General features: G+C 35.0%; 1 protein-coding gene across 1 annotated transcript in view; it reads right to left on the bottom strand.

The window, feature by feature from the left end:
• Positions 1–2,336: 2,336 nt before the first annotated feature.
• Positions 2,337–27,728, bottom strand: part of LOC129260942 (DNA repair protein RAD50-like) — a 63,006-nt gene continuing 37,614 nt past the window's right edge. The window contains exons 21-40 of the mRNA XM_064114233.1: positions 27,260–27,385; positions 26,570–26,705; positions 25,989–26,102; positions 25,277–25,372; positions 22,391–22,538; positions 20,725–20,782; positions 19,905–20,106; positions 16,166–16,195; positions 14,214–14,294; positions 12,701–12,759; positions 12,022–12,169; positions 11,018–11,191; positions 10,095–10,220; positions 9,650–9,702; positions 8,758–8,843; positions 7,256–7,332; positions 6,675–6,737; positions 5,851–5,984; positions 4,912–5,040; positions 2,337–3,907 (exon numbers count right to left, since the gene is read on the bottom strand). Of these exons, the coding sequence (XP_063970303.1) occupies positions 3,850–3,907; positions 4,912–5,040; positions 5,851–5,984; positions 6,675–6,737; positions 7,256–7,332; positions 8,758–8,843; positions 9,650–9,702; positions 10,095–10,220; positions 11,018–11,191; positions 12,022–12,169; positions 12,701–12,759; positions 14,214–14,294; positions 16,166–16,195; positions 19,905–20,106; positions 20,725–20,782; positions 22,391–22,538; positions 25,277–25,372; positions 25,989–26,102; positions 26,570–26,705; positions 27,260–27,385 (2,098 nt within the window). The 3' untranslated portion in view covers positions 2,337–3,849. The remainder of the gene's footprint in view (positions 3,908–4,911; positions 5,041–5,850; positions 5,985–6,674; positions 6,738–7,255; positions 7,333–8,757; positions 8,844–9,649; positions 9,703–10,094; positions 10,221–11,017; positions 11,192–12,021; positions 12,170–12,700; positions 12,760–14,213; positions 14,295–16,165; positions 16,196–19,904; positions 20,107–20,724; positions 20,783–22,390; positions 22,539–25,276; positions 25,373–25,988; positions 26,103–26,569; positions 26,706–27,259; positions 27,386–27,728) is intronic.

Genomic DNA, 27,728 nt, shown 5'->3' with positions numbered 1-27,728 from the left:
GTCTCATACCCCTTTCATAAACCTATCCTCCAATTAGCCGCCTAATAGTAATGCGGATAATTCAATAAAAATTGCGTTCACAAACTCCGAAAATTATCCGCATTATTTTTACGAGCGCCCGTCCTGAAAAAGGCGGATAATCGTCATGACAACTGCACACGCCCCCTCCGATGCGGTTGTTTTGGAAAAGGGTGACCTTGTGACCGCACCATGGCAATTATCCACATTATTTGGAAATACGTTCATAAACTCAAAATCTTGTCCCCATGCTGCTATTATGCGGATAATTGCAGCATCAAAATAATGCGGATAACTCTGGTCCTCCTCCGATTTTACAACCAAATTATGCTGCTATTAGCCGCATAATTGGGTTTATGAAAGGGGTATTAGTTTGACATATAAACCAGAAATACTGCCTCCTTTTATTTTATTTTTATACTGACTGTTATTGTGCCCCGGATCGGGGATCAACTGGATCCGTGATCACCCCTCCTCTTGATGAGACTGTATCAGATGAACTCTCCAACCATGGTATCAGCTTGGTATATTCATCGACCGAAGTCAACCGTCCACATCCGATTCCTTCTCATTGTAAAACTAAGTCCTCTCAAGTGAGGGAATCGAATTGGTCCTCCAACTATTACGTCATGCTTCCTCTCACCGAAAGATAACTGCATGCAGAGGCCTTTCAAGCAACATCCTCCTATCCACCTGGCCCGCCATCATCTTGATGTTCCTGATCCATTTCTCGTTGACCAGGCCGCATGGATGGTGTGTTGCACTTATAATTGATTGATCATAACACATCACTTGCAAATCAAACCCTTTTAAACAAAGGAAGGCAAAGGTAATTGCTTGGCAATAACTTTTTTAATTGAAATATGTTCACGTTTAACATATTTTACATCTTTACAAATCATCGCAAAGGAAAAAAAATCCTCAATTATCGAGATGGAAGCACAATTTCCTTCAATTATTTATTGAAGCATAGCATATATTTTTGTTTAAAGCTGCATTATTTCAAAGTTGACAACAACCGCATCAACGTTTCTACTCTGAGTAAATCACATTGTTGCACGAGGGAAAAACATAGCATGATCCTCAGTGACATCCCCAATGCGTAAAGGAGGCATCAGCAAAATTTGAAAGAAAAAAAAACCATGTGAAATCAATGAAAAAGAGTATTAAAACCATAATCTTATGACCAAGAGGAAAACCTCACCATTATCATTGAAAAATGATCAGTTTGTCTTGCAAAGAAAAAAGCAGAAAGTCAAAAGGGGCCTAAGCTTTCGATCCTAGCAGAATCTTCGTCGGAGGCAAAATGAAAAAGCATGTGAAATGCAAATATTATGCATAATACTAAGTTCTGAGTATGAAATTTCATGCCAATTCCTGAAGCTACCTTGAGAAGTAAAATGAGAGGACATTCATTCCCGGGGGGGCCACTTCCATTGACGAGTGGATACCATGCGCGACCACGGGGTCTCGAAAAGCACCCTAAACACGTATTTTCCATGTTCTGAAAATGCACCCCTTAACAAGTATTGGCGTCTGAAACCCTACCCTTAACAAGTATTGGAAACAAAACTATACTCTTGGCAAGTATTCCCTGAAATGAACCCCTAAACAAGTATACAGCGATATTTTATAGTTGTGTCACGGGTCCGTTGGTTTTACCTAATTTACACACCATTTGGTTTAGTAAGGCCCCACCTTCTTCACCTCGCGCAAATCGTACTCTAAATACGTAGTGTTGGGGCAAAAAGGACATCCATTATACATTTTAATTTTGTTTTATCATCCCCGCAAATTTGACCCTAAACACGTAGCTTTCCTAGCGAAATAGATACCCTTTTTTCATTATATTTGTGTTTTTGACACCCTTATCACGTTACATACGTAACGTGCCCTATCTTGAAAAAGACATCCTTTTTACTGGTTTTTTTGGTCACGCATGGTATCCACTCGTCAATGTAAGTGGCCCCCCCGGGATTCATTCACTGGAATGTTTAATCATCTTTCTAGTATCACAATGAGCATTCCATTTGATCAGAAAAGTTTGATTGTAGAAATACATAAACAAATGTATGTACACTGCAAGTACATACATGTAACTTGTAAGCATCAAGATGATTCTATACATCACACGAACAATAACTATATTTTGAATACAATCCAAAGATTATTGAAAATGTATCTGGAATGTTTAACACTAGATCACACATTACCCTTTGCCCCCTCTCCTATAAAAGAAAGAAAAAAAGAAGGAATAATGATGTTTCAAGCAGCTATGTTATGAGATGGATTTTTCTTTTCACTCATTCTTTTCTTTTCTACTAATAGCTCTTCTCATGATGAAAAATTCCTGTTCAAACAAGAATTTTTTTTTTTTTCAACAGAATCCAACAAAATGTTGAAGTGTTAGTATGTTTCAATATACAATTACTAGCCAAAATTGAAGGATTCTACTTGAAAATGAGTAATTACACAGAAAAAGAGGAAAGGTATTCTGTTATTACAACAGGTAATTTATAACCCATGCCCATGGATGTTTAAATTTGTGTATGTGATTTCCAGAAGTGCAATGTTTTCAGCTAAATTTCATTTTTTCGTTGTTGGCTTGCTTACACTCTGCAAGAAGCTCCAATGATGTCAATTGACAACAATTTACCATATTTTGAAATAAATTTATCAAACTCATTGCTTATTGCAGCTGCTGAAAAACTTAGCACTAAGTATTCATTCCTAGCTTTCTTGCTCATCCTTTTTGTCTATAATTGTGAAAGCAGTTTTTACTGCAATTCCAATATGATGTTTTACATACAATAAGTTGAAATGAGAAGGTACACTATATAAAACCAAAGTCATTAACTACTTTTGTCTCATTTATAGACATGTAAGTGGATATCTAACTAATTATCTGTAAGTTCACAGTGTTGCACTGGGTTTGGTCTCAGTAAGTTTACAGTTTTGGAAATTTGCCCTTACATTAATGGTAATTGCTACCGATGGTAAAAATCGTAACAATATTTGTATGTTCAATAAATGTTAACCAATCAAGAACTTGATTTTTCATCTCAATAACGATCACATTTTATAATCTGTCCAAGTGAAAAACAAATACCAAAGAAAGAGAATATCCACAAGTAGTATAAGCACATCCTGGGCCCTGTTGCATAAAATTAAATACCAAGTTAACTTTGCTATTTGACAGTTACTTTCATGACATCCTTGATTGTGATTGGCTGTTAGACATCGTTACCATGGTAGTTATTTTTGGATGGCAAAGTTACCATGATAGTAACTTTTATTCAACAGGGCCCAGCTATGCAATCGTTTGGTTATACAGAATGATATTTTTGAATAAAATACAAAGCAGTTAAACAACAAAGCCATTTATAGAAAGCAGATATTTAGATAGATTAGAGACATTAGACTAGCAGTAGACAATTTTTCAGTCTTTTTCAACAGAAAGTGCAGTAATGGCATCACAGATACATTATTAGCACTAACAGGGCACTAAAACGTAGGCCCAGTCACATTTTTTTTTATTGTAATGTCAAATAATGATCCAAGATGTAATAATTACACTGTCATGACATAAGGCATCGCTGCCACATCACTGGCTGTACAGGACCTCTGTAACATTGTGAGCACTAACAACGTATTGGCATGGCCGATACTGACAAAAGAGAAAATTGGGAAATAAGCCATCTCACAATCAGATATAATTTATCTTCATCAAGAGCAATCATCAAGTATTTTGACAGCACTTTAAGTGGAAGAAATAAAACTGGTTTACATCATGTTATAGGGTCAGGGTGTTGATCTGATGTCTGTTTCTCATCACTGTTGGGTTGCTTGCAGAGTAGCAATGTCGTGCTTTACAACAGTTGACTTGTGACTAAAATGAAATAAAAAGAGCAAAAAGAAATGTGAATAAAGAATGAAATCAAACTGTTAAATATTCATATCATATCAAATCACATTTACATATATTAATAATAAAGAGTTTGTTTGCATAATTATGGGATTTGATTTTATCACTTCAGAAATGAATATGATTGCAAGATTATCCACAGGCCTGTACATATTTCATTAAAAGCGCTGTATTTCTGATGTCATAATTTAGATTAATAAGCAAAATGTTGATTCAACTGATTATGCAATGCAGAGTCCTATGAATTTCACTGACAGTGCATGAATCACTTGTGGAAGATTTATAGGCATTACGTATATACAGAAGACCATCTATACTGTCTATGTCAGAGATACAAAATACATTAAATTCTTTTACAATCAATATTGATGCAGTGCTGCATACACACACCCCTGCATCAGTACTCCTCATTTAGGATAGAGTTACAATACATGGGATACTTTAAATGGTGGCAGCAGGGGATAGATTATATGGTGGCAGCAGTGGGATACATTACATGGTGGCAGCAGTGGGATACATTAAATGATGGCAGCAGTGGGATACATTACATGGTGGCAGCAGAGGGATAAATTTCATGGTGGTAGCAGTGGGTTACATTAAATGACGGCAGCAGTGGGATACATACATGGTGGCAGCAGTGGGATACAGCACATGGTGGCAGCAGTGGGATACTTTACATGGTGGCAGCAGGGGATAGTTTATATGGTGGCAGCGGTGGGATACATTACATGGTGGCAGCGGTGGGATACATTACATGGTAGCAGCAGTGGGATACTTTACATGGTGGCAGCAGTGGATACACAAAGTACATGGTGGCAGCTGTGGGATACACTACATGGTTCAACAGTGGGATACATAAAAATTCAACAACACAACAATTCAGATTTAACTCAGTCTCGGATTCATCAAATCATGCAATCAGTGCTATAGAATGAGAACCAAAAATAATTCAATGCAATTAAACATACTCTGGGTTCTTGGTGACTCTATAGAAATGGTCTGCATAGTCAGAGTGGCCGAGCAGCTCAACAAACTCCTCATCGTGAGTGATGATCAACAGCTGGAAATTTCTCTGGTTTTCTCGACTCTTTAGGATGCTACGGGCAAGAAAGAAATCATCAGATTAGCAAGTTTGTACAAGAGAGCAAAGAAAAAGAATGCCAAGTATAGAGATGTGAGAGCACAGTAAAAAGCAAAATTACAAAGATGTAACCTTATCAGTACTCTGCAACTTTCAATGCAGAACTCCCAACCAATGTGACTGGAATAGAGGAAATGATTTTGCTATTTTTAAAAGAGAACAGTATTTCATATAGGACTGTGCAGTAAAGTTAATGATAAAAATAGGAAAATCGGATTAAACCAAGAGCTTAGAATGGTAAAAAAATGTATTCTTTCCTCTGAAATTCAGGATGGTTTGAGGTTATTTAATGTGTAATTACAAAAAGGCATTACAATTAGGTGCATTATGTATCTGAAATTACATCTAAATCTGACAAGTCACATCACCCAAAATAAACATTGATTATAGGGAATGATTACCGAGTACCAAGGTCATAGCAAGTCACTTTTAGGTATCCAAATCAAGCATAAGCAATCATTGATAGCTAGTCTGGTTCTTGCAAAAGAAAGAATACATTAATTTGATAAATGATTGATTGATAGAAATAATCAAATCTATATTCATTTCCATTAAAAATAAACAAAATCAATAAATACATAGGAATTAAACAAAGCATCAAAGATTTGGAATATATGAAGTGACATACCACACATGAAAAATGAAAGAAAACTTCCATTAATATTAAACTTGAATTATCAATTTCAAATGTGCAACGTGGTATTTGCTAATGAATGACAATGAAACCTCTACCTAGTACATTGTACTAATACTTCTTGAGACTTACTCTACGAGTGCATGTGCCAAGCTTTCTATGTTGTCTCTATCAAGGTTTGTGGTAGGTTCATCAAGGGCCAAGATTCCACAGCTCAAACAGAAAGTCTCTGCCAAGGCCAGGCGTATCAACAGGGATGCAAGCACCTTAAGTACGTAGTAAAATGAGAAAGGGGGATTTAATCTTAAACAAAGTAAGTACAATGGAACAGGCTTCTGGGTCCCGTCACACAAAGGTTAGCGATTGATCGTACGCTCGTTTTTCACGATTGATTGTACATTGTAGTACAGTGTAAATAGAATCAATCGTAGAAAAATATCCTACGATCATTGCTAAGTTTTGTGTAACGGGCCCCTGCTTGGTTTAAAATCAAGTTCAGATTGATATCTGGAGTTTCATTCGAGCCCCAGAACTGATCAACATGATCAAGTCTGATCAAGATATTTTCAAGACAGTCAATATTTGCCACTCTCCACCCACGTGTAATAAATGGGCACGTGGTAGGAAGGAATCCTTAAATGCTCGAGTTCCACATCAGGTTAACTATGCTAAAGCCAGGATAATGGTATGCAGTGCTTGGAAACAAATGTTGCATATTATTATCACCAACATTATTATTAACATTACTCAATATTTTGAATTTGTTCAAAGTAATTGAGTAGGTAACCAAGGTGATGTCAATCACAGTAGATTGATGCCGATCATGCTAGATTGACCTTGATCAGGCTGAATATCTTCAATCAATCTTCAATTCAGCTGAAGCGAATCTAGCATTATTCTTGAACATGGTGAATCTGAAGATGGTGGAGCAAAGGGGGAAAATGAATATGACTGACCTTTTGACCTGCACTGCATCTTCCTCTCATATCCAGAGCTGTGTCTCCTTTCACCATGACGACCTGATAACATCAAAATAAACAATATCATAGATAACCTTAGCAACATGAAATTACTAGATGATATTCAAGCATTGGATATTCATTTCAATTTATTCCACACAATCAAAATTATGTAGTCATATATAGTAGACTGCACAAATTGACCTTCAATGAGTCAAACAATCTAAAAGCATATTACATATCAGAATATGCAAAACATGTGTTAATAACATCTTGGAAGTCAAAATTCACCTAATTCAAACATATTTCTCTGATAGATAAGGGCATAACATACATATATGCAGAGCTGCCAACCTGAACACGAATATTTCAGTAATTCAAAAGCTGAAAATCACTATTTTGATGAGGAAATCAATATTTCTAAAGAAATACCAGAAGACAACACATACAACTGAAACTTTGAAAATCAGTATTATCCATGAAACCATCAGTATTCTCATTTTACAGTACTAATTAATGAAAATCAGTACTAATTGGTAGCTCTGTACAGCGTATATGTATATCTTGCACATACTCACCCTGTAATTGTACTGCCTCCGTTGAGTGGTGGAAGCTCCCGTCTCATCATCAGCGCATATCTCAATGAAGTCAATATCTAGCAGAGAAAAGGAACATAGACTGGTATAACAAGGCATACAAAGAATACAGTAGTGAGAGCATACCAGGGATATAGTCGAGGCCGGCCAGAGCCTCGGGCCGAGTCTCAGCAGACTTGTCATTCGGAAGCCCCCATCCCTCCTTAACTATATCCCTGGAATACACATGTTGAAGACATACATCAGCTCTCATGGGCAGTGAATTATAATTTGCTGACTGCAATTTCGGAGAACTGGGACCCGTCTTACAAAAAGTTGTGATTGATCAGGGCCCCGTCTAACAAAGAGTTACGATTGATCCAATCAATCGTAACTCTATGGAAATCCATCAGTGTCATAATTTTTTCTACAGGAAATTTGCAAAACGTCTGTTGTAAGCAAAGGCGAACTCTCAAAATTGTCAAGAAAACAATGATTTTATGAATATACATCATATCTAGAAAACATTTTGAATAAACGTGCATTCCAGATGTTGACGTTGCTGGCGGTCCATAGTTGTGGTTGATCGGATCAAACGCAACTCCTTGTAAGATGGGGCCCTGATCATCCATAACTATCGAAAGCCAGCATTGCCAACTTCTAAAATGCATGTTTGTTCAAAATGTTCTCCAGATGATCTATACTCATACATTCATCATTGTCTTTACAAGTCAGTATGCTTCCTCTCTGTTTACAAAGGACTTTATGCATAATTCTAGTAGGAAAAATTATGACAATGATGGCTTTCCATGTAGTTTAGGTTGATCGGGGCCCCATCTTACAAAGAGTTGATCAGATCAATCTCAAGTATATGGAAATCCATCAATGTCATAATTTTTTCTCTAGGAAATTTGCTCATTGTCCTTTGAGAACAAAGAGAAGCATACTGAATTGTCAAGAAAACAGTGAATATATGAATTATGGTCATTCATAGAAAAAACATGTATTTTAGATGTTGACGTTACTGGCTTTCTGTAGTTGTGATTGATCTGATCAATTGTAACTCATTGTAAGACAGGACCCAGGAAAGAAATGTCTGTAGAGAAGTCTGATCATTAGGAGCAGCCATCGCTAAGTCCCATTAGAGACATACTCTGACCTTGACTTCAACATATGAAGCAATGCATGGAATATACAGTGCACTAGATGTCATTTGTCATGGGAACCCCTTCCAACTTGGGTGATGGACCATTGGTATCGACTTCCCCATGAAAGATTAGACTAATATGGTCATAATTAGAAAGAGGAAAAGGTAATCAGTAATAATTTATTACAAAAATTAATAAAATATCATGTAATTTCCAAAAGGCAATTATTTCTGTTATGGTAACTACCGTAAGAACTCGGAATCAGTTTTTAGCTGGTATAATGCCAAGCTGGTATATAAACAATTAACTAATTGAGACATGCTCGCAAAATTAAGAAAATGAAATGACTGCTCTTACCACTTCCCTTGTATGTCATACGCCAGAGATCTCGAACAATCTTGTTAATCTCAGACATCTTTTGACTGTGATACGTGTTGATAGCACTGCACAAAAACAAATGAAAATTAAATGCATTAAGGATTCACAACTGTGCATGGTCGAGGTCTACACCTTCAGCATCGACATATTTGAAATATATTGCAAAATATTTCAAAATATTGCAATTGTAAAAATATTCATAATCTAGTGATATCTTCAGTCCCATATTCATTTTATGTGAGTCAATTTTTCAAATTGATTTATAAGGGTTTTGACCTTGTGGCCCCTAAATCAGGTCATGATCACTCCCATGTGCATATAAGAGCCAAGTAAACGGTGGTGGTGATTTTTTCACCCGATTGCTAAGAAAGCATGAATGCTTGTAAGCAGGTAACCAGAGGACCAATGGCTTAAGGTCCTCTCTGAGGGACCTGGTAATGAGGATTAATGCCTTACCAAGGGGCACTGGCGCACCAAGTGAATATACATCATAGCTAGAAAATATTTTGAACAAACATGCATGATAGATGTTGACATTGCTGGCCGTCCATAGTTGCAATAGATCGGATCAACGCAACTCTTTGTAAGACGGGGCCCTGAATGTACATTTAATTACAACCCTTTCAGAAAGAGACTCCAGATCACTGTCAATCACATATGAGCCATGTTTGAAGTTGATCTTCACTTATCACAAGAAAGAAATCAGACAGACGGAGAGGCAACCCGTAAACATACGATAACGCCAGCAGCAACCACCCACAGTGAGCATAGAAAGACCAAATTCAAGGTATAGAAAAATTCACTGCAGAACCAGAAAACAGATGAATAATAACTTATGTTATTCCAAATTTGGAGTCATTTTGTGACTTACCTGTTCAGGGCATTGTAGTACTTGTCTAAGTCTTTGTTAGCGATCTCTGTCGTCTGTTGGAATACAGAAGAAAATATCAATGAATGAGGCTAAATATGTTATAGTCTATCATTTTTGCGGACCTAGGTATGACCAGGGTACCGTTGTGTGAAGCAACAATTCTCTGGCAATCACCATAGCAAGAGTCAATGATTTGTGTTCCTCAAACAAAAAAAATGATTATTTTTCACGACACTAAAAAATATGGGAAAATGACTCAAACAACTGGAAATATGTAGTAGTGATGATGATGATGCACAGCATTTGTATAGCGCCAGGCGCTTTTTTGGAGGAGCCAGCCAATCTGGGTCACCCAGAAGCAGTAGTGCTACTGCTACGAATAAGACACATTCTTCTCAGCTGTTCTCTCACATCAAACTAATAACAGCAAATGGTATTCACTCACCCTACATTTGATCATCATATCATTGTAGTTCCTCTCTGCATTCTTGTATGTGTCAGTCTCTAATTCCCTCTCTTGTCTTGAGACCTCTTTTCTTAACTCAGTACATCTCCCATCAAGCGAGAATTTCTTTTTAAAAAAAACACAAGAGAAAATAGTAGCAATGGTTGCAGGATATTTATCTCTCTGCAATGACAATTTTTTAAATTTTACTGAAATATTTGTGAGAGTGGATTTCAATTCCAGGCCATACAGACTAGGTGATGGAAAAGCAAATAGCAAAATGTCGACAATTTTTGGACTTGATAACCACTTTTTTCTTCCTTGTCAAATTTGGCCAAGAGGGAAATGTTGATTGTTGTAAATTCTATTACCATTTTGCTTTTTTTTTCAGGAAGCACATGTCAACATACTCTACAAGTGACACTGTGGTATTGACATTTTTTGTCAATGGAAAAAAAATTTTGTATGAAGTGACACCCCCTTCCAAAGAAAGTTTGTACAGGCTTCCATTGTAAAAGTCCATACACAAAAAAAAATGAGTGGCAAATTTCTTTCAAATAAGAGGCAATCATCCCTCCCCCTCAAAAAAAAAACACTACTAAATCTGGACATAAAGACAGAAAAAAATCCAAATATCTGAGAGATCAATAAAGGTCTCCACAAAGAAGTTAAATCAAGCTGCATGAAACATACAATTTGCATCTTTTTATGTAGTGATTTTTTTTTTCAGGGGCTCATGATTGTTTTTTTTAATCTTTGAGTACCAAAGAAAAATTGCTCCCCAAATGACATTAAAAAAAAGGCCCCTGAAATCTTTATAGGGCCCAATGCAAACTGTAATAATGAAGTAAATTTTGGCTAGTGAGCTCAAGGAAGTAGCCCAAGAAAGTGTTTTTTATATCAATTTTTTGCCTTTTTAGTACCTCTTTATTAAGATCACCTTTCTTCCTTTCCATCTCCGTCTTCTCTCTCTCGATGGTTATCTGATTGTAACCGCCCAGATTCTCTTGTAACTTCTCAATCTCCGCCGTTTTCTTCTCCACTTCTTGTCGATACTTGAACAGGTGCAGGTTATTCTCCAGCTCCATCTCTTTTACCTGGGAAAGGATGAAAGTTTAAACAATACAAGCATTGATCAGGGCTTCGTCTTACAAAGAGCTACGATTGATCTAATCAACCTCAAGTATATGCAAATCCATCCATGTCATAATTTTTCCCTCAGGAAATTTACACAATGTCCTTTGGAAACAAACATAAGCACACTGAATTTTCAAGAAAACTATGAGTTTATGACTGGACATCATATCTAGAAAATAATGTGAACAAACATTGCTAGCTTTCCATTGTAGTGGTTGATTGGATCAATCACAACTCTTTGTAAGATGGGGTCCTAATCAATCAGCTGTGGACATTTTTACTCCTTCCTTTAAAACCTGAAATCAAACCGTAACCACTTAATTTGTAATCTTGAGTAACTTTATTCTTGAGACCATGACTCTGTCTATAATTTTCAGGCTGAGGATAATGAGGTTAATTATCTTTACACATGGTCTGTTTTCTAGATGATAGTTTCTATTCATTATTGTTGTTTTCAAATTAGTATTGTATCATTCTTTTGGTAATGCAATGCATTAAGTGTTATTGGATTATCCAATTTCTGGCTAGCATACAGTAAAGTCAGAAATTGGATATATAATTGGATGAACATTTGGATAAACATTATCAAAATTTAACTAAACTAAATGAAATGAAATTAAAAATTAAATTCATTTATTTAACTATCAAAGGGATAAACAAAACAAGATAAAGATTCACAAAGTAACAAAAACAAAAATGACATAGATGGCTCGGATACCCCACAGAAGCAATGGTTATAAAAAGGGGTCACTACACTACATAAAATGACAAAAACAATGAATTATAATACCTTTTGATTGCTGATATCATCTTTGAGTTGATCAATGCTTGCTACCATCAGACTCAGGTCCTCATTTGATTTTCTCATCTTATCATCGAGGTCCATTATCTCCACCTCCACATCAGCCAACTGAGTATCCTTCCCATCCGCAACATACCTATAAAACACAAAACAATGAAATATACATTCATAAACAAATTACCCAATTTCTTACGGAACATGCACATGCAGTGGTGCTAAAAAGTTAGCGAACCCGACCAGAAATTGCTTCATGCTTCATGTTGAATGTAGACAACAACACTACAATGTCCTGTGAGCCTCGAGAAACAAACTTTATTGAATGTAATATTCTATCCCCAGACTTCACGATTAAATATCTAAATGATGGCAGAACCTGAACACTTTTAAATAATGTACATTTTCTGGTTGGGTTCACTAACTTTTTAGGACTACTGTATGGTTTTGTTTATATATACACACAGACACTTGGGTGGTCATTTTATTTGATTCTGAAAAAAAAAACCAACATGTAATTTCCAACTCTTTACCACATCTGGCATTTATTTTAAAGCCTATCTTAAGTTGGGGAAATCCCCCAAAAGTGCATGTCACTATTCTAATCTGTTACTAGATTATATGAATGTGTGTGCCCTGAAAAGATTACGATGTGTTTCCCATTAACACTCACTTTGCAATGTTATCTGTCCCAACGCGGATATCTCTTAACTTCTGCTGGACTTCATCAATCTGAAAGAAAGATGTAAAAAGCGTGTCTCGTGTAGTCTGCAGGCACAGACCCTTGATTTTCGCAATTTGAAAAGTGCACAATGCAGAGTCTGGAGTAGTGAGACTAGATTCACTATGTACTGTGACCGGCTCTACCAACACAGGCAGAGAGATTGGAGTCTAGTCTCCACTCCAGACATGGTTTTGTTTTTAAAGTGTTAAATTTGAGTCTGTGCATGCAGACTATGTTTCATTAATGAAACATTTCAACATTCTCACAGCAATAATGCCTAATTGTGAAGTTTGGGTGAACATTGAACTAGAATTACTACATATGAATCATAAAGTTTAATAATTGAATTTAATTTAATTCAAGGATTATTACAAACAAGAGGCGAAGCCCACTGGCTGAATTGGTCATGTACACAAATCAATAGACTCATTATATATTTCAAACATTAAAAACAGATAGATTTGCAAATAATTTTAGATAAGCAATTATGTACTTAATAAGGTAAGATTACCAAAGCAACAAAAGAATAAATAGACATAAAAGATGATATGAGGAAGGGGGGAAATATGAGCAATAAAACAAAGAAGCAAGTTGTAAAAGATCATTGAAAAAATAAAAAAAACATGGATATAAAAAAGTGTTGTTTTAAGGCCATCGCCATTCAACTGGGACAAAATGGAGGACTGACTGACTGGTGTACCAAACTCTATCCTACTGATGAAGAGAAGTACTTATTCTTTCTCTCTAAAAAAAAAATTCACATACTTAATCTTGAGCATGTCTCACATAATCTCACATGGATGTTAACCAATAATGTGTCTATTAAACTACACTGATGCATTATATTCTACATGTATGTTACTGATGGAGAAATATTTTCCACTTAAAAACATTGATCACTTGATGAAGATGATGATGATAATGATGATAACAGTGGTGATGATGATGGGGATGATTAAAATGATGATCATGGTGATGGTGGTGGTGGTGATGGTCATGATGATGATGATGATGATGACGATAGTGGTGATGATGGTCATGATGATGATGGTTGTGGGGATATTAATAATGATGATGATAATAAAAAGTGGTGTTGATGATTGGTGATGGGAAAGATGATGATGGTCGTGATGATGATGATAATGACAATTATGATGGTGGTGATAAATGGTGATGATAATAACAGTGGTGATAATTATGATAATGATGATAGTGATGATAATGATGATTATGATGGTGATGATAATGATAGCGATGATACTTATGATAATGATGATGGTGATGATGATAGTAATGATGATGGTGGTGATGATGATGATGGTGATGATAGTGGTGATGATGATGGTGGTGACGATGAAGATGTTAGTGATGACAATGATGAAGAATGATGATTGTAATGATGATAATGATAACGATGATAATAATGATGGTGATGGATGTAGCTGGCACAGATAATACATACCGTCTCTCTTATTGCTCTGATTTCATTCTCTTTCTTCTGGATGATAGCAGCTTTTTCTTTTGCTAGCGTCTGAAGTTTGTACTATCAATACAACAGGATAAATCACAAGAGTAAAAAACTAATGAAAAGATGCCAGCTTCAGGAAATGAAAATGAGGAAAGATTTGCAATTGATACTTAGTCATGTGCACATATTTTACCGTAAAGGAAAGGTTATCTTGTCAGATCTAAACAGATATACGCATGACTTCCATCCATTACTTATAAGGAAAGCCAAACAGCGTAATTCATATTATTTAAAAGGTGTTTTTGTATTAACGTATATTCATATTCCTGTTGGAATTTCCTGATGAACATTAATTTTTTTAACAGTTGGCAGCTCAGGCTCTGCATTGTAATTTCGGGTGAGGGTTGAATTTTTGGGAGTCTTCAAATGAAATGGCAATGAAAGAAAAATGAAAATCCATATTTTATTGCTCGAAATAGAAATCTGAAACAGAAATTCTCCAAAAATTATTTTTGGCCAATTGATCGTGGGCCCGACAGCCACTGTGCAGTGTCAGATCGACATTACCCTATTCGATGATCTTTGTAGGTTTGCATGGTGGAGTCATAACATGGAGAAGGTTTACGGTTTCCCATGTGTAATACGAAGAAGGGAAAGGAAATACAGGCAGAATAATTGAAATGGAAAGACTAGAAAGGATGAAAAAGTACCCCACGCTCGTTTAGCATCCTTCACTCCTGAAGTTAGACAGTCAACCTGATCAAAACGTTGAGTAAACCTCTCTTCACTTCATCCTGCTACTACTCAAACCATCGCTACTCAAGCCATATTCAGCTCATCTCATCTGGTTTACAGTCCTTTTCAGGATTTCACTCACTTTCAAGAAAAGAATACCTCTAATTTCCTCTTTTTCATCCTTTCTAGTCTTTCCATTTCAATTTTTCTGCCTGTATTTCCTTTCCATTCTTCGTATTACACATGGTGAACCGTAGACCTTCTCCAAGTTATTTCCCTATCCCTTCAATTGTTGAACACCAAACAAGGTAGCAGCAACTCCCATATTTTAAACTCTTTTAGTCTTCCGCGGCCGGGGTTTGAACTCCCGACCTGTCGGCTGTGAGACGATGCTCTACCAAATGAGCCAACACACCAGTGTAGAAATAGTATAGAGGTTTCACAGAACACCATGAATTCTTTTGTGGGCATATACTTCACCTGAAAAGGACCACCCAAACTCAACTGTTCTTGTCGTCTTCAAGTGAAAGAGTGTTCTTCTCGTTTTTCATTCTTCTGAAGAGGGCAAGAACACACTTGTCGAAACGTCCAGTTTGGGTGGTCCTCTTCAGAACCAATAAATACTCACGAGAAAATGCATGGTGTATGGTAGTGGAACGTATTACCAAACACTTTTCATGAATTCAATTATCACACAATATTGTCATAAAATTCAAACTTTCACCATGAATATACAAATACCTACAAAATATAAATATGTAAACATTTTGCCAAAATCTTTTTTCTCTTTTACGATATCAGCTTCCGATCGGACCCCTCTTCGCATTTGAAATATTTTGGTCACTTGAAAATGGTATTGTATTACCGAACGTGTGCTTTCTATGGGAAAAGTTTAAAAAACAACAAAATCACTGATGAACTATTTTTTTACAATGTTTTATTATTTTGAGAATACAAAGACTTTGAAAATGTATCTTTTGACCATTTTTTACCATCTTTCTATTCAAGTTCCATTTGGAAGGATGTTGCAAAGTTTTGAGCATATGAAATTATTTTCTCATGCGTATGATGCCTGCATTCAGTAACACAGGACTCGTCGGTAATACAATCACTCACTATACCATGACAACCTCTAGACTCCGCGTTATCTATACCCTGAAATCTCAGTAAATATGATGAATCAAATCACCCTCCTTATTCTATGTACTCACCTGAATGGGTCCCTGCTCCTGTCTTGAGTACTATTTTGAGTAAAATGAGTAGGAAATGACAGTGGTATCAATAATTGGTATAAGAGGATTATAATAATAGTTTATATGGATTTAAATGATTTCTATGAGGCGCCGAATGTACCAATATTATATAGAACAATTATTTGTTATATAATCATTATTTATTAAATAATAACTATTATTTATATATAATTTACATTTTATTTGTAAATAACTACTATTATATAAAATAACATTTCTAATTATTTATATATAATTCCAAGTAATACTTCATTATTTGTAAATAATAATAGTTCGACATTCGATTATTTATAAATAATGATTATTTGTTTTTCATTATTTATAAATAATGATTATTTGTTTTTCATTATTTATAAATAATGATTATTTGTTTTTCATTATTTACAAATAATGATTATTTGTTTTTCATTATTTATAAATAATGATTATTTGTTTTTCATTATTTATAAATAATGATTATTTGTTTTTCATTATTTACAAATAATGATTATTTGTTTTTCATTATTTATAAATAATGATTATTTGTTTTTCATTATTTATAAATAATGATTATTTGTTTTTCATTATTTACAAATAATGATTATTTGTTTTTCATTATTTATAAATGATTATTTGTTTTTCATTATTTACAAATAATGATTATTTGTTTTTCATTATTTATAAATAATGATTATTTGTTTTTCATTATTTATAAATAATTTGTTGAGTTTTCCATTATTTATAAATAATGATTATTTGTTAAATAATGAAAACGTCTACTTCATTATTTATAAATAATTTTTTCGAGTGCACCATTATTCTCATTATTTATAAATAATCATTATTTAATGTTCGAGTTTTCCATTATTAATAAATAAAGATTATTTGTTAAATAATGAAATATCTACTTCATTATTTATAAATAATAATTTAGTTTCAATATCCCATTATTTATAAATAATCATTATTTATAAACAATTTTTACAGTTTGCCATTATATACAAATAATCATTATTTATATACAAATAACCATTATTTATTAAATAATGCCATTATTTATTAAATAATGGAAAACTCGCTATAACATGCAAATGTGGGACCGCCCATGATATGAATATTCATGATGCGATTTCCTTTTTCGTGATTTTTCTTCACAAATTTTTGTCCATTTCCTCTTCATAATGACATTTCTTGAAGCAATTTTCTAGGGATATGGTCTGATTGTAATATTCTTCATTTTCTATATAACTTCGTCTTCGTAGAAATATCAAAAAGTGTAATTTTATACGATTTTTCCTACAGTTCACAATCCCCATAGGCGCGCGTGTACGGTAGGGACAACCGGTGAATCGACGGAGTGCTCTTCATCGAAATACTACGTTGGTTGGTCCCCGGAAGTGGCGGGCGGAATTTAGCCCGAATCCTCGATGGAAGTCGATCAAGTGCATATGAGCTGAGAGAGTGAAATATCAGTGTACTTGTACAGGCCCTTCTACTTTTTATAAATATTTCTTGTTGCTTTTTTTGTTAAGTTAATTTTTCCTGGTGTAGAGATAAGTTTCAGTTCTAATAATGCACTTCAAATACATTTTGGATTGTCTGTTTGAGGCGTTTGGGGCGATTTCACCCTGGCCCCAAAATGCTCGCAACGACAATACGGGGGCATGATGACCCCTAAATTTTTAAAAACTTATTTTTCTATTGAAAATTATAACAAAATTCACCAAAAGTGTGCACGAAAGCCTTCGTATTTCACTTTTAAAACTCCAAAAAGTGCCTAAATGACAAACTTGGTCGCTTTCAACTTGAGAACGTTTACGCGTCTGCTTTCCCCCCCCCCCCCTCCTCCGAAAGTAATTCTGTATACGGCCATGCTCTAAAGAGCCTGGCACATTGATTTATGTATACTTCATTTTCATTATTTTTATCTCATTATCATCATGGCCTTACGCAGATTTTTTTCCGGGGGGGGGGGGGGGTGGGGGGAGCAGGACGCGCGTAAACTTTCTCATAAAAATCTTGAACAAAAAATTTGTGAAGAAAAATCACGAAAAAGGAAATCGCATCATGAATATTCATATCATGGGCGGTCCCACATTTGCATGTTATAGCGAGTTTTCCATTATTTTATAAATAATGGCATTATTTAATAAATAATGGTTATTTGTATATAAATAATGATTATTTGTATATAATGGCAAACTGTAAAAATTGTTTATAAATAATGATTATTTATAAATAATGGGATATTGAAACTAAATTATTATTTATAAATAATGAAGTAGATATTTCATTATTTAACAAATAATCTTTATTTATAAATAATGGAAAACTCGAACATTAAATAATGATTATTTATAAATAATGAGAATAATGGTGCACTCGAAAAAATTATTTATAAATAATGAAGTAGACGTTTTCATTATTTAACAAATAATCATAATTTATAAATAATGGAAAACTCAACAAATTATATATAATTAAAGAAATGTGCACTGGCATTGATAATAAATAATTATTATTTATAAATAATAGAAAACTTATTTATAAATAACGGAAAAACGAATTGCAATTATTTATAAATAATGAAGTATGTAGTGTCATTATTTATAAATAATGAAGTATGTAGTGTCATTATTTATAAATAATATAAAAACAAATAATCATTATTTATAAATAATGAAAAACAAATAATCATTATTTATAAATAATGAAAAACAAATAATCATTATTTGTAAATAATGAAAAACAAACAATCATTATTTATAAATAATGAAAAACAAATAATCATTATTTATAAATAATGAAAAACAAATAATCATTATTTGTAAATAATGAAAAACAAATAATCATTACTAGTATTTATAAATAATGAAAAACAAATAATCATTATTTATAAATAATGGAATGTCGAACTATTATTATTTACAAATAATGAAGTATTACTTGGAATTATATATAAATAATTAGAAATGATATTTTATATAATAGTAGTTATTTACAAATAAAATGTAAATTATATATAAATAATAGTTATTATTTAATAAATAATGATTATATAACAAATAATTGTTCTATATAATATTGGTACATTCGGCGCCTCATAGATTTCATCTTATTCATTATTACCTGAACCTGTAAAGGAGAGAAAATCACCACTATATAAATCATCAAAATATTCATAGTCATCAACATTTTTGCTATCATCTTCATTCGCATCATCATCATCATCGTTGTCATCAGCATTATCTTTAAAATCATTTTCACTGTCATTATCATTGTTATCATTACATCATCACCCATCATCGTCGTTGTCATTCATCAACATCAACATCATAATCATCATCGCCATCATCATCACCATCACCAACACCACCACCACCATCATCATCATCAACATCAACATCACCAACATCACCACCACCACCACCATCATCATCATCATCAACATCATCATCACAATCGCCTTCATCATCATGACCACCCCCACAATCACCATCATCATCATCATCATCATCATCATCATCACCAAGACCATGACCACCCCCCACCCCCACCACCATAATCATTATAATCATCATCATCATCATTATCATCACCAACACCATGACCACCCCCTCCCCCACCACCATAATTATTATAATCATCATCATCATCATCAACACAACCACCCTCACCCTCCTCATCATCCCTCCTACCACCTTTCAATCTTTAATACCTCAATCTCTCTTTGGAATGTTCCATTGATGGTGTTCAACTCGGCCTGATCATTCTCTAGCTTCTCTCTCTTTTGGAGCTTCGCCGATAGACGAAGCACCTCACTGGTGATGCTATTGATACTGATCCGCATCATGTTTATATTATCAACATGCTCCTGCCTTTGTCGCTGCTTCATATCAAGGGTACTCTTTACAGTATTCCTACAAGAACGAAAGGAAGAAAAACACTGTTTCCACTCATAAGATTTTTTAGTTGATCATTAACCAAGTCTTACTCTCAATTGTCCTTCTGTCTCCATCCATCCATTCATTGATTTAATCCATCCATCCCATCGTCCGTCCCTCTATCCAATCAGATAAGATAACTTCAATAGCTTATTAACAGTTGTCAGTGAGAATCACTGAAAAATCTCTTGATGAAGTGCTCCCTAGGGGAGCATTTCATGAAAAATATAGTGATTGTCATTGATAATGTTTTTCTAAGCCAATTAAATACAAGGATTTCATTTGCTTATAACAGTTTTCACAAACAAATCTCTTCAAGAAATGCTCCCCAGGGGGGGCCGTCTTACAAAGAGTTACGATTGAACCGATCAATCGCAACTATGGACGGCCAGCAAGGTCAACATCTATTATGCATGTTGTTCAAAATATTTTCTAGCTATGATGTATATTCATGCATTTGTTTTCTTGATAATGCACTGTGCTTCTCTATGCATACAAAGGACATTGTGCAAATTTTACGTAGAAAATAATTATGACACTGATGGATTTCCATAGAGTTATGATTGATCGGATTGATCGTAACCCTGGACTCACATTTTGATCTTGATTTCTTCTGTTTCAGTCTTGACTTGTTGGAGAGTTCTGGTCACATCTAGAAAAAAAAATCACAAGAAATAGAAATATATAGAAAAATCTAATGAAGGTATTAGGATGAAGAAAAATTATCAAAAAAACATATGATACACAAGTGGAACACCAGAGGCAGTCTTACCTAATCCACAAAATTCAATATACATGTAGCATGAGTGCTAGACTACAGTGTCTACCAGAATAATTTGTACATTTTATACAGCAATGCAAAATGAGAAGAAAAACTATGTTGGAACCAAAAAATTCCTAAGTTGGCCATCATAAAATATAATGAATTACATATCATATGAAAGAGGGAAGTACATGTATAACAGTTGTTTTTTCACCTAGTTGGAAATTGTGATCAGTCACGCATGAACGATTATGAATTATGAAATGCAATAATGCATATTTTCAGACCTTGCTGTGATTATTAAAGCGTAGCGCGCAACGCTTCATTGATCATGACTTATTTCCTATTTTCCAGAGAAACGAGATGATATGCTTTCATTTGATATACTTTCAGTCGGTTGGACGGATTTCGTTAAACAATAAACAAATAGACTGTCTGACTGCTGTTGTTTCATTGACTTTTGTAAATGGGTGTAATTAGATTAATTTTTCATGTTCCAATTCCTGTCAAAATGAATATTAAAATGGAAAAGAAAGTATGGCATTTGTTTTGCAACTACTTCCAAATATTGATCAGTCATGCATGAATGATTATGAATGGTTATATGCAACAATGCATATTTTCAGACCTTCCTGTGATTATTGAAGCATTGCACACAGTGCTTCATTGATCATGACTTATTTTCTTTTTTTCTTCAAGAGATGAGATGATATGCTTTCATTTGAAATGCAGTTCTTAATATTTCAGTTGGTAGTACAGATTTCATAAACGATTTTAAACGAATTGATGCCCGACTGCTGTTGCCTCATTGACTTTTGTATAGGGGTGTAATTAGATTCATTTAATATTTCATTTCCTGTAGAAATAAGTCATGATCATTGAAGCATTACGATTACGCTTCAATGATAGAAAAAAATATGAAAATATGGATCATTACACTTAATGAATTATAATCATTCATGTGTGACAGATAACAATTTGCAACTAGATGAAAAACAAAGACTATACTTTTCTCTTTCATATGGTATATTACTGTATTCATTAGAGTTTACACATTTTTTAATTTTATCATAGTCCATCCACTCAATTTTCAATGTTTTTAATGTACAGTGTACAAATAATTCTTGTAGACACTGTGTGTGATATTGAATACCTAATATTTTCTGTTTTAATTTATCCTTTGAATACATGTACATGAAATAATATCCAATAATCGTCCTTGACTGTCACTCCATGTAATAGAGAAAGATTGATCCCTTTATCGAGTGACAATGCAAACTTATTTCAAGAGTACTTAAGATCATTCATAAAATGTTAGGACTCAATGGGCAGAAATAATCAGCAAAACACATTAGTTCCATCACTGCGAGGGACAGTTGATGAGGAAACTAAATTTCATCATGTGATTGACTTTTGACCAATCCCATAACAAGATTCTTAGCGTTTGGAATATAAATCCATCGGGCAAAAAAAAAAGAGTAGAAGCTTCTTCCTCACCGGATCCAGAGAAGTGCCTAGACTGTTCTCCGATTTTGCGTTCCAGATCTCTGAGTTCCATCAATGTCTTCTCAAGGCTCTGTATATCAGGGATCATGTCCCTTGCCATTGCTTCATCCACCTGCAGCATACTCAACTCATCCTCTGCCTACAAAGATTATGGATAACAGGATACAGAAAGATAATACAAACATTAATAATAATAATAATAACGGTATATTTACCCAGGGTAGCCACTTCAGTTCCGAAAAATGTTCTCCCAGCGGGCCCTGCTATTATTATTACCCGACTAAGCTAGGCTTAGGCTTGAACAGTAGAGGGAGAACTAAACACCTAAGGCACACATGGAGAACTATACAGATCTTGGCCCAGGACCGACAGAAGTGGAGGATATTCGTTGATGCCCTACATGCCAATGGAGGCATAGCAGGCAGTAAGTAAGCTTGGCTACCGATTCAGGTGCACACAGCTTCTTGAGGAATTATTTCCTGCCGGTACCCATTTACCTCACCTGGGTTGAGTGCAGCACAACATGGATAAATTTCTTGCTGAAGGAAAACACACCACGGCCAGGATTCGAACCCAAGACCCTCTGTTTGAAAGGCGAGAGTCAGAACCACAAGACCACGACGCGCCCACATTGTCATATATTTCACCAATCTTTTTTTTCCAAGCAAATATGTGACCAGCCACCCTTAAAACACCAATAAGTTGCCAGGGAAGGTTCTCTGTAATAGTCAAAAAAGTAAATTGGTCTTCAAAAAGCCAAAATATAAAAATCAGCTTATCTGAAGAAGTATTTATTCTTCTTTATGCTGTAGAAGTTTCAAATTGTAAACTCAATTAGAAGACACGATACAAGAGTTTGTTTGACACAAGTTTTTGTGGATTGCTTGGAAGTTTAATTGAAATTGCAGTGTGCACATGTCATGCTTGAGTAAACACAATCTTCAAACGTTGTTTTCTCCATATTTTCTGAAGCTCATGCTTTGTTTCTTCTGCATTCAATCAAGTATTTCAGGGGGTTATTGATGATCAATTTAGACAAACTATATATCATTTTAAAGCTATGGCTGTGCTTTTTTAAACTAGATTAAAATCTCAAAATTGATTTTGGGCGACTCATTGTTGGATTTGGGGTGGCTGGTCATACTGTATATACTTTATTGGTTTAATGCCAGCATATTAATACAATAAATAACCTAGGATACCTTTGTTGTACTAGGGTACAAGGTATACAAACATGTAAGAGATAACAAATGTGGGCATACAAGAGATACGTACATGTAATTCAACAAAAGAACAAACAAAAAATGGTTTAAAAAAAGGTGAGTATCAATCAAATAGCCTCTCCCATAAATATAACGTCGTTTTTTAGAGCTATATAAATACACCCATAATTTCATTCTGATGGAGAATGTAAGACTTAGATTCTGGCCATGTTAATAACCTTTAGATTAATGCAATGCCAGGACTGGAAGAGAAAATGGTTAGAAATTTGTAAAACTGAACTTCGGATGTCTTGAGCCATCCTCATCTCTGTGAACGTTGTCCCACGTACTGATTTTTATGTATCCTTTTATCGGGGGATTGAGAGTGACATAGTTACTTAATGGCTCATGCTCGCTGTTGTGTTTCCACCATTACACGTGCTTCGTTATCAGTTTGCTGACTGCAACACATTTTCTTTTCTGTTAATTACTGGATCGTGTGTTGTCAGGTTTAATAAACTATAATGACCTCAAAAATTTAATCTGAGATGTTGAAAGACATCTTGAATGGTGAAATTTTAGATAGACTGAATCATTATCCCCATCGGTAACTCCTTGACGTCCGCATTCCGCCCGGCGAGCAGAACCGCCAGTCAACGACGGGATTACCCCGGCGATCACACCGCCCGTGGCTTCTGATTGGTTGGTTGCACAAATCAACAGCAGCATGGCGACTCCAGCAACCTTGGAATGCAGCTTACGCTATAAAAGACGCTTGCAGCAGCGATTGTCCACATTGCCTGACGAAAACTTGCAGGTAGCAGTCGAAACGTTACAATTCCAGTTTGCTCCATTGTGTGACAACTCAGCTAATTATCAATTATTCTATGAATAAACCAAATTGTACAACGCCTGCTTAGCTTGTTGTACGCGAGCAAATGGGAGGCTGAATATCAAACATTCGTACCATTGCACACACGACGTACTATCTAAAATGTACCGTTGCACGGCTTTAGGAGGTGACGTCACAATATGATTCAATTCATTGAGCTCATTAAAAAATGAAGGTGAAATATGCGTATAGACTGCTGGCTAAAATGCGCAATGCTGCCTGAGATCATGTGCGCTTGTGGGATTTGCATTTCGCTTTCAATATCTTTGCTCCCTTTTCATAGATTACTGCAGGGAAAAGCTCTTATTTTTTTCATATTTTCGCTAAATTCCGAGGCGTTGTACAACACAAATAGCGAATATTCTTATTCGTGCAATGGTGCGAGATTTCGCATTCGGTGAAAGAGACACTCTATTCAACTTGGCTAACGCCTCGTTGAATAGAGCATCTTTCTTTCACCCCTCTTTTTGGTGGGCGACTTCATGACACATAACCATACTATGGTATATTACGATAATGTCATTCATTTATAATTCTACATGTACATTGTATCTTGCATTTCTTTGGCCATACAAAATAATGGTAACGATAATAAGACCATAACATAACTTTCACAAATATTTACTTAATAGATGCCCCCCCCCCCCCTCGAACAAATTGCTCCTTGGTACACATAGTAGGTTTTGTCTTTAGAGAAATCTTTTCACATTGCCAATGAAATAAATGTAATTTCAGATCAACATTCTGCTTTTGTTTTGTAATCCTGTAATCTGACTTTCTTACCTCGCTGATGGTAGCATTGAGTTTCTCAATATCAGCATTGACGGCAGACAATTTCAGTTTCAGATCTGGGATCTCACGGGCCGATAGCTTGGTTACCTATAGAGGGCAGCAAACAGATATTTGAAAAAAAAAATTTGTTCAATAGTCATATATAATTTTTTCAATTTACACTTTTGGCAGCAGACAGTTATAGGTCTAGAATCTCAGTCTCATTGCTTGTTCACATATAGAGGGTAGCAGATAGAAATAATTTCAAAAATTTTGTTTAATCATCTTCCGATTCTTTGCTCTATAATGAAGAGAACTCATCTTTGCGAAGATTTGTATATATCCGATATGATTCACCCCCACGTTGACCATGTCAAATGGATGGGATATTTATAGACAAATCCTCCATGTTCGAGACAATTTTATCCAAATAGAGCAAGGAACAAAAAAGTCCAGATAATTCTAATTTTTACATTAATTTTAGTGAAACAGTTCTACACATCTCCTCAAGAATATGCAAAGAGGGAGCTAATGATGTCATCTTACCACTTTTTCTATTGTATTTTATTGTATGAAATTATTCATTTTTTTCCTACAGGTATGTAAAATTATGGTTCACGACAAAGTTACTGTGTAAAATAATTATTGCTGAAACTTATAAATTAAATGATTTTTTCTTGGTCAGATTTGGAAGTTATTCCATGAAAATTTAACTCGAACTCACAGCATCCTTGATAGGTCTAAGAGCCAACAGCCGATCAGATTTTTCCCTCTGCTTCGTAATAGCACGCTCTTTCTCAGCTAGCTTGCTTGGAGCCAAGCGCAGTTTGTCTTGAAGCTGAGAGGTAAAAAAAAAACAGAAAAAAAGTATAGTTTAGGAAGGCATCGTATTATAATTATTTTTCTTGACGTTTTCAAACAAAGCTACAAGAGTCCTGTTACACATAAATCTTGAAATCAATGACTGATTAATAACCGATAATTGTTCTAATCCTTTGCAATACTGGATTTCTGGAATAGCCATGGATACAAATGCTTTCACAAACCAATTAATAATCAGTGATTTTCACATCTGATTGGTCAAGAACAAATCATCAAGTGAGTATCACTGATAAAAATATTTTATGAAACAGCCGCAACGACAAAGAGGACAGAGTGCCTAAGACCAAGGAAGCATTTCATGAATCAAATGGTCAATAATTTTTTTTTTGCTGACAACTGTTATAAGCTACTGAAATCCTTGGATCTGATTGGCACAGAGCATTTTGGTCAGTATCAAGCTGCTGTGAGAAACAACCCCCATACCTCTTGAATGAGTTCCTGAACTTCTTCTCCCGAGTCAAAGCCACGATGGCAGAGAGGGCAGAGTGCCTCCGATCGCTGCAGGGATTGGATATATCGATCAAATAAATGCTTGCTGCCAGTCAGTGCTCCACGCTCGCTGGAATAATGAGAATCAGCAGAAAACATGGTGGAAACTATGAAAAGGACAGTAGGATTTTCAATCTTATTGAGTTTTAGCCTATCATTATCATTGTGCCCATACATATAGACAAATATCATGACATTCACTATCATAATCATTATCAATATCTCAATCCTAAATATAATTACCATATTAACAGTTATCATCATCATCATCATCATTCATGGGCATCAGCACAGAGGATTATCTTTTTTTTTTTTTTTTTGGGGGGGGGAATCTATTGTTGTGTCCCCCTCAAAAGACAACAGATAATCCCCTGCTGTGATGCCCATGCCACCAACATCATCACCATCATCACTATCACCACCATCATCATAATCATCATCACCATAATCATTACCATCATCATCATGATCATTGCCATTTTCGTCATCATTTTCATTTTCATCATTATCATCACCACCATCACCATCATCATCATCATCATCATCACCACCACCATCATCATAATCCTCATCATCATCATCAACATCATCATCATCATCATCGTCAAAGCACCACAAACTCACTTTTGGAGACTGTTGATCGATTGAGTGACTTGTTGTATTGAGTCGTCGATATCTTGCGTCCCACAAACTGACATCAACTGATCTTCATTGGTTCTCAAATCACCTTCTTTCCTCTTCAGATGGTCCCTAAAACACACAGGTATTAACCATAAAAGCAATAATAATTACTAGTAGTAATAACAATAAAAAAAAACACTTAGTGCATAACAGTAGCTCAGCTAAAAGTATTCAGCATTTATTACAGATCTATCCGAGACTTTTAACCCTTTCGTGACCATTGTCGCCAAATTGCGACAAGCGGCAACCCTGCGCCATTTACCAATGTCGCATTTTTGCGACGAGAATCAGTCCCTCCGAAAAAAAGAATATTTCACGAACCAAACACCCCTACAAGTCGAGTTTGGTATCATCCGAAAGCTCATTGTCCGGCCTCTCGTTCAGTGACTGTCGCTACACACACTTCTATTGA

The sequence above is a fragment of the Lytechinus pictus genome, unplaced genomic scaffold (assembly GCF_037042905.1).
Source record: "Lytechinus pictus isolate F3 Inbred unplaced genomic scaffold, Lp3.0 scaffold_19, whole genome shotgun sequence".
In the NCBI taxonomy this organism is placed as follows: Eukaryota; Metazoa; Echinodermata; class Echinoidea; order Temnopleuroida; family Toxopneustidae; genus Lytechinus; species Lytechinus pictus.
The sequence above is the reverse complement of the archived record's forward strand: the minus strand, read 5'-3'. Positions and strand labels throughout refer to the sequence as shown.